Here is an 18,526-nt window from a genome sequence, read left to right on the forward strand (position 1 = left end):
AATTTCATAAAAGTTATCTTGAATAGGCGAGTAGTACTTCGGAATAATATTATAAGTAATTCTAATCCGGTCAATTAGTAAACATATGTAATTCGAATTAATGGGAGTAATCAAAATTTAAAAGGATTGGTAAAGCGACCACAACCTCATATACTCCTTTTTATTGATCTCAATTCAAGCTTGACTACTTGTCTTCGTTAAATTGCTTTATTTTATTATTTTACATTAGTTATAATTAGTTAAAAGCAATAATTTGAGAAATCTCTTGGACAAATAAACTGCTCTACTTTTGTTTAGTTAATAGTTAAGTATAAGTCCTCGTGGAAACGATACCCTACTTATAATTTTATTAGTTCTCGCTCATATATATTTGCATGTGCGTTTGAGAATTGGGACCAACAAGTTTTTTGCGCCATTGTAACGGACGTAAAATTAACCATTTTTCTAGATTAGATTTTTGTTGTTTGTCTAATCAAGTTTTTATTATATACATTTACCTTTTATTACTTGCACTCTATTTTATTTTAAAAATAATAATGATATGGGTTGAGCTTACTGAAAGGAATGAGGATTCAAATCGATGACCCTAACTTGTTATGGACGGAGGCGTAATAGTAACGGTTGAATGTTTATTGCTTTTCTTGACATGGCATCTTAGAATTAATATTGGTCAAATTATGGTTATTCTTAATTTTAGTGATACTTGCCCATGTTGTGGAGGACCCCACTTGTTGAAAAATTATTAAAAAATATTTTCAAGAGCGGGTTATTGCAACTTTCCAATCCTATGAGTGAAATTTTTGTAATGTATACGGTAGTCAAGGTGGCCATTGGAACCGGGTTCTAATACTTCTATCTTTTTCTGAGTCCTTATTATGATAATTCTAATAATATTTGTAATTTTGATATGAGCTGGAGCACGATGCTCATAATACGAATATATGTTGAGGTATTCAATACAGCAAAGTGATAAATGCAGAAAACTCATTCGACAAATTACCTTAACGGCCCTTAAAATGGAGGTCAAAGTGGAAGAATTGGCTGAGAAATTCAATAATTAGCCAGCAATTATTAAAAGAATTTAAGGGTCAATTTGGCATTGCTCTTCATCACTTGGAGGTTAAGATGAGTGAAATGGTTGCAAGCTTGAGGTCTTTAAATGGCTATTATGGTAGAAGATTTCGGATGGTAGCTAAAATTGGTAATTGTGGGTGGCATAAAGATGTTATTTATCCAGCAAAACACTCTACAGAATATGAAAGAATTTCCAATATTAAAATTCAAAAATAATTGACTCGTAATCAGCAATGTAATTAATGACGATCGAACAAATATACATAAAATTGTAATAATTGGGGTGGGGGCTATGTATATAAAGTACTATTGAAATCCTAAATGGCTAAATTCTTAATTTCTACTGTTAGCTCATATTATAGCACAGTAAAGTTAGGCGGAGCTGTAGTAAGATGGATGAAGCTAGTTTTCTTCATGTTTAGGATGCTCGTCTGGATTTTGTACAGTGCAATGAACTGGAACTATGTTCTTTGCATAGATTAGCTCGTATCTGTTATGTCTTCCTTATCAGTAGTTCTTGTATGTACTTGATTGTTTAAAAAAATTATATTTGGTTTAGCATATAAACCGTCCGATAATCGTCAATCTGATACCAATCCGCCCATTATCTTATTGGATGGCCAGCGGATTACTACATTTATACTTCGATAACCGTTAAATCGAACCGTTAAGCGTAATTATTCGTCTGATCTGCCCGATAAGCATCCTTACCCAGAATGCAGCGAAGGATTTTGCCTAGTGGTCATTAAAGTGAGTGAGAAGTGAAAATTATGAGATCTCTGGTTCAAATCCCACTAGAGGACAAAAACTCTATCCAAGTTTTGGTTCATAGAGTTACCTACTACCTGTTGCTAGTAAGCGGTGTCATGTTTCCCGTGGAATTAGTCGAGATGCGTACAAGTTGACCTAAACACCATGGTTATCAAAACAAAAATAATATAGCACTCAGATAAATGTAGTGGTTTTCATTATTGTACACAGATTTGCTGCTTTTCACATTGAGTTCATGATTTTTTTTTTTTTACCTCATATTAGTAATTTCCTTTATGTTTTAGCAAAGCAAGACACGTCTTGCTGCAAACATGGATGCACAGAAAGAAGAGGTAGAAAATGGAAAAGAACAGTACATCAATTTCTGTTCTACTGCAGCAAATCATTAATGTTATCTTTTGCTAAATGATGCTCAAGTAAATACAAGAAACTTCAAAAATTAAAAGATTTGAATGATCATACGGATAGATGACTCTTTCTTTTGCTAGTGCATTCGCCAGTTGGTTTTGCTCCGTGTAGCTATGAGGAACGCTTGTGGTCCCTAGGAGCATCCTTCATACCAAAATAATAGAGCTATCTATAAGCATATTTCCATTTTGTAGCATATTGATTATCTCAGTGGAGTCTACAATTATCTTTAGTAGAGATAGTGAATTTTCTACCGCAATCTTAAGTCCCTGCATAAGCGTCAAGCCGCCAATAGTTCAGCTAGAGTGTTAGTAGTGTTGGGGATACCATTCATGAAACCTGGGATTTGTGGTAAAAAATCATGAAGATAAAGTGTTGCGGTTGAAGAAAGTTTTATATAGATTGAAGCAAGCCCCACGGGCATGGAATAGTTGCATCGACAAGTATTTTCAAGAAATAGGTTTACTCGTTGTCTCCATGAATATGCTCTTTACATTAATGTTCATACTAATGGAGATATCTTACTTATTTATCTCTATGTTGATGATCTTATTTTAACGGGTAATAACCCAAGTTTGTTTGAAGCTTTTAAGAAAGATATGTCCCGTGAGTTCGAGATGACGGATGTAGGGTTCATGTCATACTACGTGGGCCTAGAAGTGAAGCAGATAGAGGATGAAATTTTTATCTCTCAAGAGAGCTAAATAAAAGAGATATTGAAGAAGTTCAGCATGCTCGATTGCAACCTTGTAAACACGCCAATGGAGAGTGGGACAAAACTATCCAAGTTTAATGAAGAAGATAAAATAGATCCCACATTTTTCAAAAGTCTTGTGGAAAGTTTGAGGTACTTGACTTGTACTAGGCCAGATATACTCTTTGTAGTTGGAGTAGTAAGTCGCTTCATGCAAGCTCCTAACTCCACTCACTTTAAAGTCGCTAGAATAATTCTTCGTTACCTAAATATTGAAGCTACGGAGATTTGTATTGATAACAAATACGCACAAGCACTCACGAAGAATCCAGTGTATCATGATCGTAGCAAGCATATAGATACAATGTATCACTTTATCAGAGAATGCATTGCCAAGAAAGAAGTTGAGCTCAAATATGTGAAGTCACATGATCAATGTGCGGATATATTTACAAAATCTCTCAAGTTTGAAGATTTTCAGAGGTTGAGATCAAGAATTTAAATGAAAAAGAAAAAAGAAAAATTAAGGGAGAGATTGTGGGGTCCAACCCATTTCAAAAACAAAGAAAGAACAAGTGAAATAGGCATGTGCCTATGGATAGGTTGATTAAGAGACTTGAAGCCAAAGGCTAAATTTTCTGGGGAGAATTAAAAATTCTCCTATAGCATTCTTGGAGGCTACATATTTTTCTCCTATACAAGGAGAGCTCTTTCAACATACCAAAAAGGAGAGAGAGAGAGAGAAGTAACAGAAGTTGTAATCCACATATAATAGTTTGTGAGATAAATAGTGAGTGTGAGTAATATTATTGTGAGGTATTTAAAATAAAGAGTATTATTTCTTTCGAAGATGTAGTAGTCTCTTGACACTTGTCACGGCCCAAAATTCTAACTTGTCGTGATGAATCCTATCTCGATGCTAGGCAAACCAATAATCTTGATAAACCACGATTTCTCTTAAGTTTGAAAATATAATAATTTAATACAATATAAAATCCAATAAATACTAACACGAACACTCCTCAAAATCTGGTGTCACTGAGTACATGATCATCTAATATGGATACAAATCTGAAATATAAGGTCTATAATAGTCTAATACCAAAATACAATAAACAAGGATATAGGGAAAGAGAGACAAGGTCTGCGAAACACGATAGCTACCTCTGAATCTCCTGAAAATCAACTGCGCGAAATGATCAATACCCGCTATGTCCGAAAAAATCTGGATCTGCACACGAAGTACAAGGTGTAGTATGAGTACAACCAACTCAGCAAGTAACAATAATAACTAAGGAACTGAAGATAATGACAAGCTACATAGTTATAATTCACTTCCAGTAATTCCAGCAAAGAATAGACATACTTTCAAATCCGACAGTGTAAGTCAAATCAATTTTATACAGTTTAATTTCATGTAATCCGGATATAAAATCTTTCAGAAATTTCACAACAATAACAGATAGCAATCAAGTGCAATAACAAATGCAAAGCAAGTACAGCCTCTCAGGCAACGGTCACTCAACTCATCACTCGGCTCTCAGCCCTCAGCACTCACACTCAATAGGTACCTGCGCTCACTGGGGGTGTACAGACTCCAGAGGGCCTCCTACAGCCCATGCGCCATAATCTGCACGGACAACTCACGTGCTATAATATCCCGCATGGACAACTCACGTGCCATAATATCCTTACCTCGCCGACAGGCCCTCGGCCTTACTCAGTCCTCAACCTCTCTAGTCTCTCGGGCTCTCAGAAATCACAAAGATCAGCCCAAACAAACATAACATAATCAACAAATATCAAGAAAGACTGAGGCATGATATGCAAGTAAAATCATGACTGAGCGTAAGATAGAAATTAGCAATTAATTCAATAAGTACGTGCCCTCTGTGGGTCCTAACAGTACTATCACATAGCCTAAGCATGATTTCTAACACGATTTATAGTCAAATTTCTTCAACACATAGAGAGCATATAGCTAACAATAAATTATTCAACATTACAGTTTTACGGGACGGACCAAGTCACAATCCCCTCGGTGCACGTACACACGCCCGTCAGCTAGCATGTGCGTCACCTCCAAAATAATCACATGACACAAAATTTCGGGGTTTCATATCCTCAGGACCACATTTAAAACTGTTACTTACCTCAGAGCGTGAAATTCTTTACTCTGCTATGTCTTTGCCTCGCAAATCGGCCTCTGAATGCCTTGAATCTAGTAACAAATAATTCATTTCAGTCAATAAAATTTATTGAAATTAATTTCATAAAAAATGCTAATTTTCCATAAAAATCCGAATTTTAGCTCAAAGATCGCCTGTGGGGCCCATATCTCGGAACTCGACAAAGGTTACAAAATCTGGAAACACATTCAATCACAAGTCTAACCATACTAATTTTATCAAAATCCGACCCCAACTCGACCCTCAAATCTTTAATTTAAACTAAGAGGTTTTTCAAACTTTTTCAACTTAATTCACCAATTAAATGATAAAAACAATCATGGATTTGGGTAATTTAACCAATATTGAGTTAAGAACATATACCCCATTGTTTTTCTTGAAAAACTCCCGAAAATCGCCTCTCCCCGAGCTCAAATCTGTCAAAAACTGAAAATGGGACAAAGTCCCATTTTCAGAACTTAAACTCGCTGCTCAGACATCTGCTCTACGCGATCGCGAACATTCCCACGCGATCGCGAAGAACAATTTTTCATCGCCCAGATTTTACTCTACGCGATCGCGCACTTTTCCAGGCGATCGCGAAGCACAACATCACAGACCTACGTGATTGCAAACTCGTCCACGCGATCGCGAAGCACAAAACGCGTGACTTCTATTTCCGCTCCACTTACTCTACGCGAATGCGACCTTCTTCACGCGTTCGCAAGTCACAAAATCCCAGAGCTACGCGATCGCGAAGCACAAAATGCCACTGCCTCACATTAACCCTACGCGATCGCAGATATCTCTATGCGATCGCGTAGAACAAAAATCCCCACTGACAAACTAAGCCTACGCGATCGCAGATACATTCACGCGATCGCGTAGAAGGAAAACATCATGAGATATCAGAAAATTCTAGCAGCTGTTCAAGTCCGAATATTTGATCCGTTAACCATCTAAAACTCACTTAAGCCCCTCGGGACCTCAATCAAATATACCAACAAGTTCTAAAATATAATACGGACTTAGTCGAACCCTCAAATCATCTCAAACAACGCTAAAATCATGAATTACACCCAAATCAAGCCTAATGAATTACACCCAATTCAAGCCCAATTCAGAATCGGATTTCGACCCCGATATCAAAAAGTCAACCCCCGGGCAAACTTCCCAAAAAAATTAACTTTCGGCATTTCAACCCTAATTCCGCTACAGACCTCCAAATAATATTTCGAACACGCTCCTAATCCCAAAATCACCATACGGAGCTATCGGAATTATCAAAATTCAAATCCGAGGTCGTTTACACATAGGTCCATATCCGGTTCACTTTTCTAACTTAAATTTTTAATTATGAGGCTAAGTGTCTCATTTCACTCTGAATTCCTTCCGCACCCGAACCCACTAACCCGGTAAGTCATAAAATAACTATAAAGCATAAATTGAGCAGTAAATGGGGGAACGAGGTTATAATACTCAAAACGACCGGTCAGATCATTACAACACTACTAAGTTGTAATAATATAATGGTAATATTGCTCCACTCGGGTATTGTATTTTACCCCATTAAAAGATTTTGTCTTTATTACTCTCTTGTATTATTGTTATTTATCGTGGATATTATTTCTACGCGGGATATTAGTTTCCCAACAAAAGTTTCTTCATCTCTTGACATTTAAGTGTCCTCTAACTTCTCCTTAATAGTCTCTGTAAATGTATTCTGAAAAAAATTTAATTAGTTATAATATAAAATAACAAAATCTGCCAAGTTTGTCACCCGAAATGCAGCGAAGGGTGTTGCCTATTGATCATTAAAGTGAGTGAGAACCATGAGATCTCATGTTCAAATCCTAGTGGAGGCAAAAACTCTATCCAAATTTTGGTAGATAGAGTTACCTAGTACTTGTTGCTAGTAAGATGTGGCATGTTTCCCGTGGAATTAACTGAGGTGCATACAAGTTGGCCCAAACACCATGGTTATCAAAAAAAATATAGTACTTAGATAAATGCAGTGGTTTTCATTATTGTATACAGATTTGCTGCTTTTCACACTAAGTTCATGGTTTTTTTTTACCTCATATTAGTAATTTCCTTTATGTTTTAGCAAAGCAAGATACGTCTTGCTGCAAACATGGATGCATAGAAAGAAGAGGTAGAAAATGGAAAAGAAGAGTACATCAATTTCTTTTCTACTGCAGCAAATCACTAATATTATCTTTTGCTAAATGATGCTCAAGTAAATACAAGAAACTTTAAAATTTAAGAGATTTGAATGATCATACGGATCGATGGCTCATTCTTTTGTTAGTGCATCCGCCACTTGGTTTTGCTCCCCATAGATATATATATGAAGGATGTTGTGGTCTCTAGGAGCATCATCAATGACATGCATTCCAAAATAATAGAGCTTTACGTATATTTCCATTTTGTAACATATTGATTATCTTGAGTCAATAATTATCTCTAGCAGAGAAAGAGATTTTCTACCGCAATCTTAAATCCCTGCATAAGCGTCAATAGCTCAGCTAGAGTGTTAGTAGTGTTGGGGATACCTTTCATGAAACCCCTACTATTTTTGGCAATTCCCCTTATTCCCCAACCGCATGGTTCCCATTTAACGTACTAGGCTTAGCAATTAAAGCATATTCCGCAGCGTTATAAATAGTGTTTGAAACTTTAGCCTTTTCATTCTTTATGATTAAAAACATTATTACTCCCAGCAAACTAGATGTGTCATTAGCAGACATCGATTATATCGACCCAAGAGAGGTAATCATTGTACTCCTGATTCTTGATGTTAATTAAGTCAACGTTGCGTTCCAAGAGTTCATAGAAAAAACAATAGGGGCAGTCTAAGAGGTTCTACCACTTTTTTCCCAATTCTTCCGACTCCAATCCTTAATTACATGACAGTAACAAAGATAGATTAGTATAATTTAACCAAAATAGAGTTAAGAATTCTTACCCCAACGTAACAATTCCGCTGAAAATCCCTCGAAATTTCATCTTAAACCGAGCTCTCAAAGTCCCAAGATGTATTATGAAGACTAACCCTCGAAAATTCCCTTTTCTGCCTAGTGAATCTGCAGCTGCGGTCGCTCTGTCGTATCTGCGACGCCGCACCTGCGAAAAAACCATCACAGGAGCGGTTCCAGCTTAAGTCAGGACTTACCGCTTGTGCGGACCAAACGTGCTTCTGCGCTTCCACTTTTGCGGACAAAACGTGCTTCTGCACACACGCTTCTACGGACGATGTCCGCTTCTGCGATCCCAGGCCTTCCTCGCCAATTCTGCTTATGCGACCAACTTTCCGCATCTGCAGGCTCGCAGATGTGGCACACTCCTCGCGCCTGCGATCCATCAGTAGCCCATCCAACTATGCACCTGCGATGCCTGAACTGCTTCTACGGAATCGCACCTACGGAAAGCTCCTTGCAGGTGCGATTGCACTAGAACTGAACCTCCAAAATTTCCCAAGTCCAAATTCTTTTGATCCATTATCCATCCAGAATCCCCCCTATGCCCCCGGACCTCAACCAATTATACCAACAAGTTCCAAAATATATAACGGACCTACTCGAGACCACAAATCACATCAAACAACATAAATTCTATGGGTCGAAACCCAAATTCAAGCCTATGAACTATGAACTTCCAAATTCTGAAACCAACTCCGATTGACACCAAATTTTGTACACAAGTCATAAATAACAGACGAATTCCAACTTCCGGAATCGGGATCCGACCCCGATATCAATAAAATCAGCTCCCGATTAAACTTCCCAAAAACCTTCCATTTTTCAACTTTCGCCAAATCGTGCAGAAAGGACCTACGGACCTCCAAATCAACATCTGGATACACTCCTAAGAAAAAATCACCATACGGAGCTATTGGAACCATCCAAACTCTATTCAGGAGTTATCTTCACACAAGTCAAACTACGGTCAACTCCTACGACTTAAACCTCCAACTTAGGGACTATGTGTCCCCTTTCAATCCGAAACTCACCCGAAACCAAAACCAAAACCCCCAGAAAGTCATGTAACTATAATATAATACAGAGGAGGCAATAAATAGGGGTTCGAGGCTAGCACACTCAAAACGACCGACCGGATCGTTACACAGTGAAATGATTTCTTTCATGTACTATTTATCACGTTAGGTTTAGAAAGGCGTTTTAAGAGGTTTATAAAGATTAAAGTTATTCGATAATTATGCTTCAAGTTTAGGGTTTGGACTACAAAATTTGTTCACTTGCCGTAAGTATTACGATTAGGATTCACGAGTTTGTAAAGGCTTTAAATTACTCTCTAATTATCTTAAGATTTTATATTAAATTTCTCAAAATAATTGTACTTTATGAGTAAGAGAATAAATATTTTAACATATTTAAAGCTTATAATGGAATGATTTTTCCTAAGCAAGATAAGAAGATATCCATATAAAAACTAGAGTAAATTTAGAATGCACGAGCACAATAGGAAAAAAAAAAGATTACTTCATAAATTGCCATCTTTTTGTGTATGAACATGCTAAAACTTATACCATAAACGAATGGCGCATGCAGCAAAAATTTTCCCACCCACGCACAAAAAGGTAATCCCTATTATTTTTGTTACTTTTATTTAAATTCTTAACAAAATAATAGTTGGTGTTCTAAGTGCAATCCAATAACATAATTCTAATAAAGTAAAATATGTATTGTCTAATTATGATCATTTAGGATTAGCACTGACGTTTAAGGAAAAAGAAAAAGAATGAGGCCCAGATTTGTTTCAATCCTTCTGGAAAAGGAATTAACATAAAAAAAAATTAATTCCCTGTTATTTGAATTCATTTCCATTCAAACAATGAAATGATTTTATAGTTATAAATAAACTCTTAAGGGTGAGACCCAAAATCACATTTCTCTTTGTTTTTCAAATCATAGGTTTAGCCATGGGAAGAAAGAGTAATGGTCGAAAAAGAATTGACATGGTGAAGATACAAAATGAGAGAAACTTACAAGCGAGTTTCTCTAAACGACACGATGGCCTCTTCAAGAAGGCTAGTGAACTTTGTACACTAAGTGGTGCTGAAGTTGCCTTAGTGGTATTTTCCCCAGGCAACAAAGTTTACTCGTTTGGCCACCCCTCTGTGGATTTGGTCATGGATAGGTTCCTGCCAGGGAACTCTCCTAACCAGCTTATTGAGGCTCATCGAAATGGTTGCGTTGGTGAGGTCAATATGGAGGAGCTGATCGACAAAGAAGGGAGATTAGAAATGGAGAGAAGTCGCACAGAAGCCTTACAAGGAATTAGGAGGGGTGCTACTTCAGACAAGCGTTGGTGGGAAGCTCCAATTGAAGAGCTAAACTTTTTTCAACTTCAACAAGTAGCAGAGGCAATGGAAATGACAAAGAAGCAATGTGAAATAGAGGCGGAACACCAGCAAAAGGTGCATGGTATTGCATTTCCATATCGTACCCTTGGAAGTGCCTTGGCTCCTTATGGGGGGGCTAGGGAGAGCTCTTCGAATGGTTCCTATGCTAGGCCATCTGAATTTTGTGGCTAGCTCTTCCCATTTCAAAACAAGGCTCTAGGATTCACCTTTGGTTCGAATAGGGGCCGACATATTTTCTTTAATTTCTTAGTTTGCTACTCTAGATTAGTTTTATTTAAATATTTATACTTTAGAATATCGCTTGAATAGATTAATTGTCTTAGTTTAATTTAGTAAATGTTAGCAATAGCTTGATGCGGATAAACTATCAATTAAGTTCGTATTATCTATGATTTTAATCTTATTTTTAGTGAATGAACAGTATTTTATGCCATATATTTAGTCTGGTTTAATCACTCATTCACATAAAATGGTATTTAAGTGTGTTTAAATTATTCATTGGTCATCTTGGTTGATATTGCTACAGAAACTATACACATGGTAGCCCGAGGATTTTACCATGAAAAAGTGATTCGGAAAGATGTGGGCAAAAGATACCACATGTGTAAAAATTGAAAGTTGTGAATCATGATTTGAGATGTCGAGGAGTGATACCTCGGGTAATTTATGTTGAAATACATGCGGTATAAATAATTTAATTGATTGATTCATCATATGATTCCTTACTTGAACCCATTCATATGTCATTTCTACTCTGATTATGTTGTTGCTTAATTACTTGATTGTTTTCTCGTTGCCATCCGTGTTTTCTTTGTTCTCATTGTTGATTTGAATTCGAAATTCTTCTGTTATTGGCCTTACATTTTATGGGGAGATTGAGATTAAAAACACAAAGGGTGATGTCGTGCCTATTTATCATTTTATGGGGAGATTGAGATTAAAAACACGAAGGGTGATGCCGTGCCATTATTGTTGTTCTATGTGAGGTTGAGAGTAAAAGCATGATGGGTGATGTCATGCAGTCTTTATTCATTATGTTATCCGTTTCCATTTGTTGGTGATTTACTTGATGATTTTATGTTGTTATTTTTGTTATAGCTATCGTATCTTGTTCCCTTTCGCATGCCCCCTCCCAATAGTACATGTTTAATATTTATTGTTGTTATGTTGTACATATATTTTCGTTTGCACAGGTTTAATTACGTGAGTGTCCTGTCATAGCCTCGTCACTACCTCATCGAGGTTAGGCTCTACACTTACAGAGTACACTAGGTCGGTTATACTCATACTTCACTATGCACTTCTTATGCATATTTTGGTATTGGTCCCAGCTGTACGTGAGGTGCATCAGCTCGGATTGGCATATTTGAAGACTCGAGGTAGATCTGCTGGAATCTGCAGACATTGAAGTCCCCTTCCTCTTTCCTTATTTACTGTTCATTTCATTCGAGTCAATTGTACTTATTTCAGACTTTATTGTAGCACTTGTAGAAGCTCGTGCACTTGTGACTCCAGATCCGGGTTGTACTTAGATATTTTTGTTTACCCTCAAAATCGGATAACAATTAAATTGGTAAGTGGTTTTAAGGATACGCAGATTAATTTGATACAAAGCGATAAATTAAGTCAAATTGAATAAAGAAAGATAAAATGGGTTCAAACCTAATACAGTGAAGCATCAAATGAGTTATTAAGCCAATTTAGGATTCAAATAAGGTACAATAGTGGAAAGGTTGTGCAAATAGAATATCAATTGAGTTTAGTTTAGAAATATACGAGATTCAATAAAAATATTATATTTATACAAAAATAGGATATCAACCAAATTTTAGTGAGATAAATATGGGATTTATTAAGGTAATACAAAATAACAATTATTTTTTGTAAATTGCATGACAATAAGATAATGAGTGAATTTGAAATACCAATTAGAGTAAAAAATGAAATCACTATTTTAATTAGCAGAACTCAGAACAAGATATGAGTTTTATTTTGAAAGACTTGCAAATGGAACAACTTGAGAATTCTTTCATTTAATTGTGCCAAATTTTAGCAACTTAACATATCACATAGGGTGCATGACTCACACAAGAATTCCATATTATTTCATTTAATATATTGACGGTTAATTAATTATGATCAAAATAGAATGAAGTGATTTAAGAAACCAAAGTAACCGTCCTAGCATGAAATGCATCATGAGAATCACAATCGGAATTAACCTTAATATCACAATAATTTAATATCTTTACATTTGTTGCGACTTGCAACCCGATCCCACTCAATAATAATCATATTTGTTTATTTGTTACGGTGTGCAACCCTATCCCACTGAATAAGAATCATATCTATTTAATTATTGCGGCGTGCAACCCGATCCCATACAACATTAATTATATTTAATCATATTTTAGCCTCACAACCCTTTTTAGTGACTAAAATAGAATGAGAGACACGACTATCTCCATAGAATCTCGCAACAGGAGTAAACACATAAGTAGATTACAGGATTACGAAACTCACTCATAAGTGGAGCATAATAGGAGGACTCGCCTCGATACTTAGAACTGAATCAAGTTAAGAAAATTATTCCATTATAATAAATTGAGAGCGTACCTGTAATGACACCATCTGATGTAGCAGCCTCTGCCATACCATGGAAAATATATCAACGGGTCAGGCCTCCACCTCTAGGACGCCCTCTACCTGCCTGTCCTCCACTCCTAACTGGATATGTAGGTGGAGTAGCAACTGAAATGGGGCTCGAAGCCTGAGTGTTCTAATGAAATATGTCTCTCCCAAGTCTGGGACAATTTCTCATGATGTGCCTAGTATCCCCACACTCATAACAACCCCTCTGCGGGTTCGGCTGCTCTTACTAAGTCAGTGCCGGATAACTGGAATAACCATTGTAGGAATCTCGTGTCGGTGGTGCAGTAAAATAACTTACTGGTGCACCCCGAGTAATATGATGTGCGGACTGAGCTCAAGGACTTCTCGAGTCTCCGCCATAATGAGTTATAGCTACAGAGTAGAATCCACTAAATTCTCCAGAACCTCGAGACCTCTTGGTCTCCTTAGTTTCCTTTTCCTCACCCCAAACACGTTCTAACCTCTTGGCAATTTCCACCACTAACCGAAATTAAGTATCAGCCTATAGCTCTCGAGTCATACCGAATTTAAGATCATAACTGAATCCTTCAATGAATCTGCAGACTCATTCTCTGGCTGTAGGAACCAAAGTAGGAGTATTACGGGCTAACTGACTGAACCTGATGGCATGTTCTTACGCCGTCATTGTGCCCTGACGCAACCTTTCAAACTCTGTGCACCACGTATTTTGTAGAGTCTAGGGAACAAACTCCCTCAAAAACATTCTACAAACTTAGCCCAAGTAGGTGGTGTTGCATTGTCTGGTCTGCCCTCTTCATAGACTTGCCACAAACACATGTGGAGAATTATCTCTCCAAAGGCCAATTTCTTCCTTTGCTATGCTAACTCAGCACCACCAAGCTGACCCATTGCTTCACATACTCCTCGCTTCTTCCTTGGGGTAACACTTCTCCCTATTTATACACAATGATCCCAAAATTAAAGCTCCATACAGACAAATCTTGGCACGAACCGCGTAGCCCAGAAGCAAAAACCATCGTACTTCCTCTGAGGCACCCCATACTGCCGCAACCGAGACGCCCACACTGAGTAGATCTTCTATAAATTTGAAGTTGTTTCTCTAGCTCCTTTGGCACTGAAGTATAGGATTATTAAGGACACAGACATACCGCAAGTCCCAACATTATCACCTGCAAAATCTCAGGCCTTAAACATGTGCAAATTTTGGGGAACCTTTTAGTACCACATATATACATCCCAGGACAGAACTGATATAACACATGACCCTACAATATGTTTGTCTATAGTGGACTCCCCCACCTGGCATGAAGCCATAGGATGCGATGATCCACAATACTTATCTTCACAGCTCGTACTCATCAACCAGATGACAGAATCCGCTGCACCCCCACGTAAATCACTGAGTGATCCTTCAATACATTTGTATCTTCAGTCGGGACCACACGTTGAGATGATGTTTGAGCATCCCTGGCTCCCTCGTTGTCCTCACGAACCATCAACGCACAACTGATACCGAGTGCGCAATGTCATACACTAGTGGATCTAAATGAATATAAGATATATGCTTCAAGTTGAATCAATATCGCACGATAAGGAATAAAAGAAGTGGAATTTTCTAATAGTTTCCGTAGCCTATCAAAGATAATCACAGACATCTCCATACCGATCCGCAAGACTCTACTAAACCTGCTTATGACTTGTAGCACCTATGAACCTAGAGCTCTGATACCAACTTGTCACGACCCAAATTTTTCTCTGTAGAATGTCGTGATGGCACCTAGTATTAGGAACTAGGTAAGCCTAACACTTACTTAATTAGTGGCAACTCAACCAATAATTATTAAATATGAAATAGAATTTCCTACATTCCCAAAGACGGTAGTACAAGTAACAAGCTCTACAGAGTTTACTAGAAAATCATCTCCAAATACAACTATTCCAGAATAGAATCAAACAGTGCAAAGAAAATATCATAAGGTGACTCTGAGGCCTGCGAACGCGACAGCAGGTGTACCTTGAGTCCCCACAGAAATGCCCGATCAAATAACAGGAATATAAGGACTATGAGGTACCTGAATCTGTACAAAAATATGCAGAAGAGTAATATGAGTACACCATAGCAGTACCTAGTAAGTATCAAGCCTATCCTCGGTAGAGTAGTGACGAGGCCAGGTCAAGATACTTACCAGACATATAAACGTATACAAAATGTTACATAAAGCTAACAAGGAAAAATATTAATGTAAGGCTAATAACAGAAGAATTTTCAATTCAAATCAACAATGAGAATAAGGAGAACACGGATGGCAACGAGAAAACAATCAAGTAATTAAGCAACAACATAATCAGAGTAGAAATGACATATGAATGGGTTCAAGTAAGGAATCATATGATGAATCAATCAATTAAATTATTTATACCGCATGTATTTCAACATAAATTACTCGAGGTATCACTCCTTGACATCTCAAATCATGATTCACAACTTCCAATTCTTATACATGTGACATCTTATGCCCACATCTTTTTGAATCACTTTTGCACGGCAAATATTCTCGTGCTACCATATATATAGATTCCGTATCAATATCAACCAAGATGACTAATGAATAATTAAACACACTTAAATACCATTTTCAAATTTAATACAGTGAAGCATCAAATGATTTATTAAGCCAATTTAGGATTCAAATAAAGTAAAATAGTGAGAGGTTGTGCAAATAGAATATCAATTGAGTTTAGTTTAGAAATATATGAGATTCGATAAAAATATTGTATTTATACAAAAATAGGACATCAACCAAATTTTAACGAGATAAATATGAGATTTATTAAGGTAATACAAAAGAATAATTTTTTCGTAAATTGCACGACAATAAGATAATGAGTGAATTTGAAATACCAATTAGAGTAAAAATGGAATCACTATTTTAATTAGTAGAACTCAGAACAAGATATGAGTTTTATTTTGAAAGACTTGCAAATCGAACAACTTGAGAATTCTTTCATTTAATTGTGTCAAATTTTAGCAACTTAACATATCACATAGGATGCATGACTCACACAAGAATTCCATATTGTTTCATTTTTAATATATTGACGGTTAATTAATTATGATCAAAATAGAATGAAGTGATTTAAGAAAACAAAGTAACCGTCCTAGCATGAAATGCATCATGAGAATCACAATCGGAATTAACCTTAATATCACAATAATTTAATATCTTTACGTTTGTTGCGGCGTGCAACCCGATCTCACACAATAATAATCATATCTGTTTATTTGTTGCGGCGTGCAACTTGATCCCACTCAATAATAATCATATCTGTTTATTTATTGCGGCGTGCAACCCGATCACATACAACATTAATCATATTTATTTATTTTTTGCTGCGTGTAACCCGGTCCCCATTATAAAAATTAAATAAATTTGTTGCGACGTTCAACCTGCTCCTCAATATAAATATTAAACACATCTATTTCGGCGTGCAACCCGCTCCTCAAGCAACACAAATTAAGCAACCAAATTACAACCAACTGCAGTGTACCACAAAATCAAAAGGAATAACGAGGCTACATAAGGAAGTCACAACTAATGAAAAAGGCTACACGATAGCTTACGAAATCAAATAGCAAGGAAATGACAATACATAAACTAAGGCACAATTTATGAGCATCAATTAACTATTGGGTATGTAGCAGATAAAACATGAATTCAACAAGTGATTGCAATCAACAATTGGCATATAAGGGTGAACTTGACAACAAATATGGAACATGTGCTAACAATTTTAAGTAAAGCACGTACAAACAATTCTAACAACAAAAGATATAGTCATGAAACGATAGCTACAATTAATTACATGAAGGAAGCCTAACAGTCCAAATCGATAAAATACCACGTATAGGTCATGTACCCACTCGTCACCTCGCGTACACGACCTTCACTTAACACGAATGACACAATCATCTCAAATCCTAAGGGGTGGTTTCTCCCACACAAAGTTAGACAAGACACTTACCTATCGAAATTAGGTCAATATTCTAAAATAGCTTACTCGCGTGAAATGACCTTCAGACGGCTCAAATCTGGCAAAATTAATTACATAACATCATTAAAATTTATCGGGAACAATTTCGGATAATAAAACGCCGACTTTAAATTTTACTTTAAAAAGTCAACACTGGGTCCCGATCCCGGAACCCGACTATAATTCACGAAATCTGAATACCCATTCCGATACGAGTTCAACCATACCTAAATTATCAAATTTCGATAACGGATCGCCCTTCAAATCTTCATTTTACATTTTTGAAAAATTTTACAATTTTTTCCAATTTCTTCTATTCGATTCACAAATTAAGGATGCAAAAAATCATGGAATCATGAAATATAATGAAAATCGAGTAGGAAACTCTTACCCCAATCCATTTGGTGAAAATGCTCTAAAAATCGCCCAAATTCGAGTTCCCTAGCTCCAAAAATGTTGAAATGAGCTTATAAAAAAACTGTCCAATAAACACACTAATCTAGTCGCTAAAAGCCTAATTCCCGTCTCTAAATGTGCCAAATCTGGTCGGTAAAGGCGCGTACCAGAACCTACTTGCACCAACAGTTTATTTTTCATTAAAAAGTCTCTAACTCCATCATACGAACTCGGAATTCGACGATTCTTGTTTCTATGAGTCACAAATAATAATATGAACCTAGTCGTTCAATTGAAACTCAATTCAGAGGTCATTTTCTTCATGCAATACTAACTTCGCTCGTTAAATTAACTCATGTTTCGCGGTAAAAACCAAATCGCGACTTGATGAAATTAGACCAAACATTCCAGAAAATTCCTATAATTCATTATCAAATTCTCGGAAGTGTCGAAATCGAATTTTAATTTCCAGAACTAAAAATGAACATTTTGATCATTACATGCTTATGCTCAAAACAATGTCTAAACACCAAAGACGTTAGAAAACCCATCCAAAACTCATCTGAGCCCCATGGGACCCCAACCAAGTATACTAACAAGTCCCAAAATATGATACGAACTTGCTCGAAGCCTCAAATTACATTTAACAATATTAAAATCATGAATCGTGCTTCGATTCAAGCCAAAGAAACTTATGAGCTTCTAAATTCCAAAACTAATGCCGATTCATACCAAACCAATTTCGATTGACTTCAAATTTTGTACACAAGTCATAAATGACAATACGAACCTATTCCAGCTTTCGGAACTAGGGTCCAACCCAACATCAATAAAGTCAACTCCCGGTCAAACTTTTCAAAATCTTCCATTTTTTTTAACTTTCGCCAATTCATGCTGAAACGACCTACTGATCTCCAAATCAATATCCGGACACACTCCTAAGACCAAAATCACGATACAGAG

At 36.6% G+C, this 18,526-nt stretch overlaps 1 protein-coding gene across 1 annotated transcript; it reads left to right on the top strand.

The window, feature by feature from the left end:
- Nucleotides 1–10,057: 10,057 nt before the first annotated feature.
- LOC107780853 (agamous-like MADS-box protein AGL62) lies at nt 10,058–10,672 on the top strand. The gene has a single exon (XM_016601456.2). It carries the CDS (start codon nt 10,058–10,060, stop codon nt 10,670–10,672), a length of 615 nt encoding a protein of 204 aa, XP_016456942.2.
- Nucleotides 10,673–18,526: the final 7,854 nt, after the last annotated feature.

Source organism: Nicotiana tabacum, chromosome 15 (genome assembly GCF_000715075.1).
Source record: "Nicotiana tabacum cultivar K326 chromosome 15, ASM71507v2, whole genome shotgun sequence".
NCBI lineage: Eukaryota > Viridiplantae > Streptophyta > Magnoliopsida > Solanales > Solanaceae > Nicotiana > Nicotiana tabacum.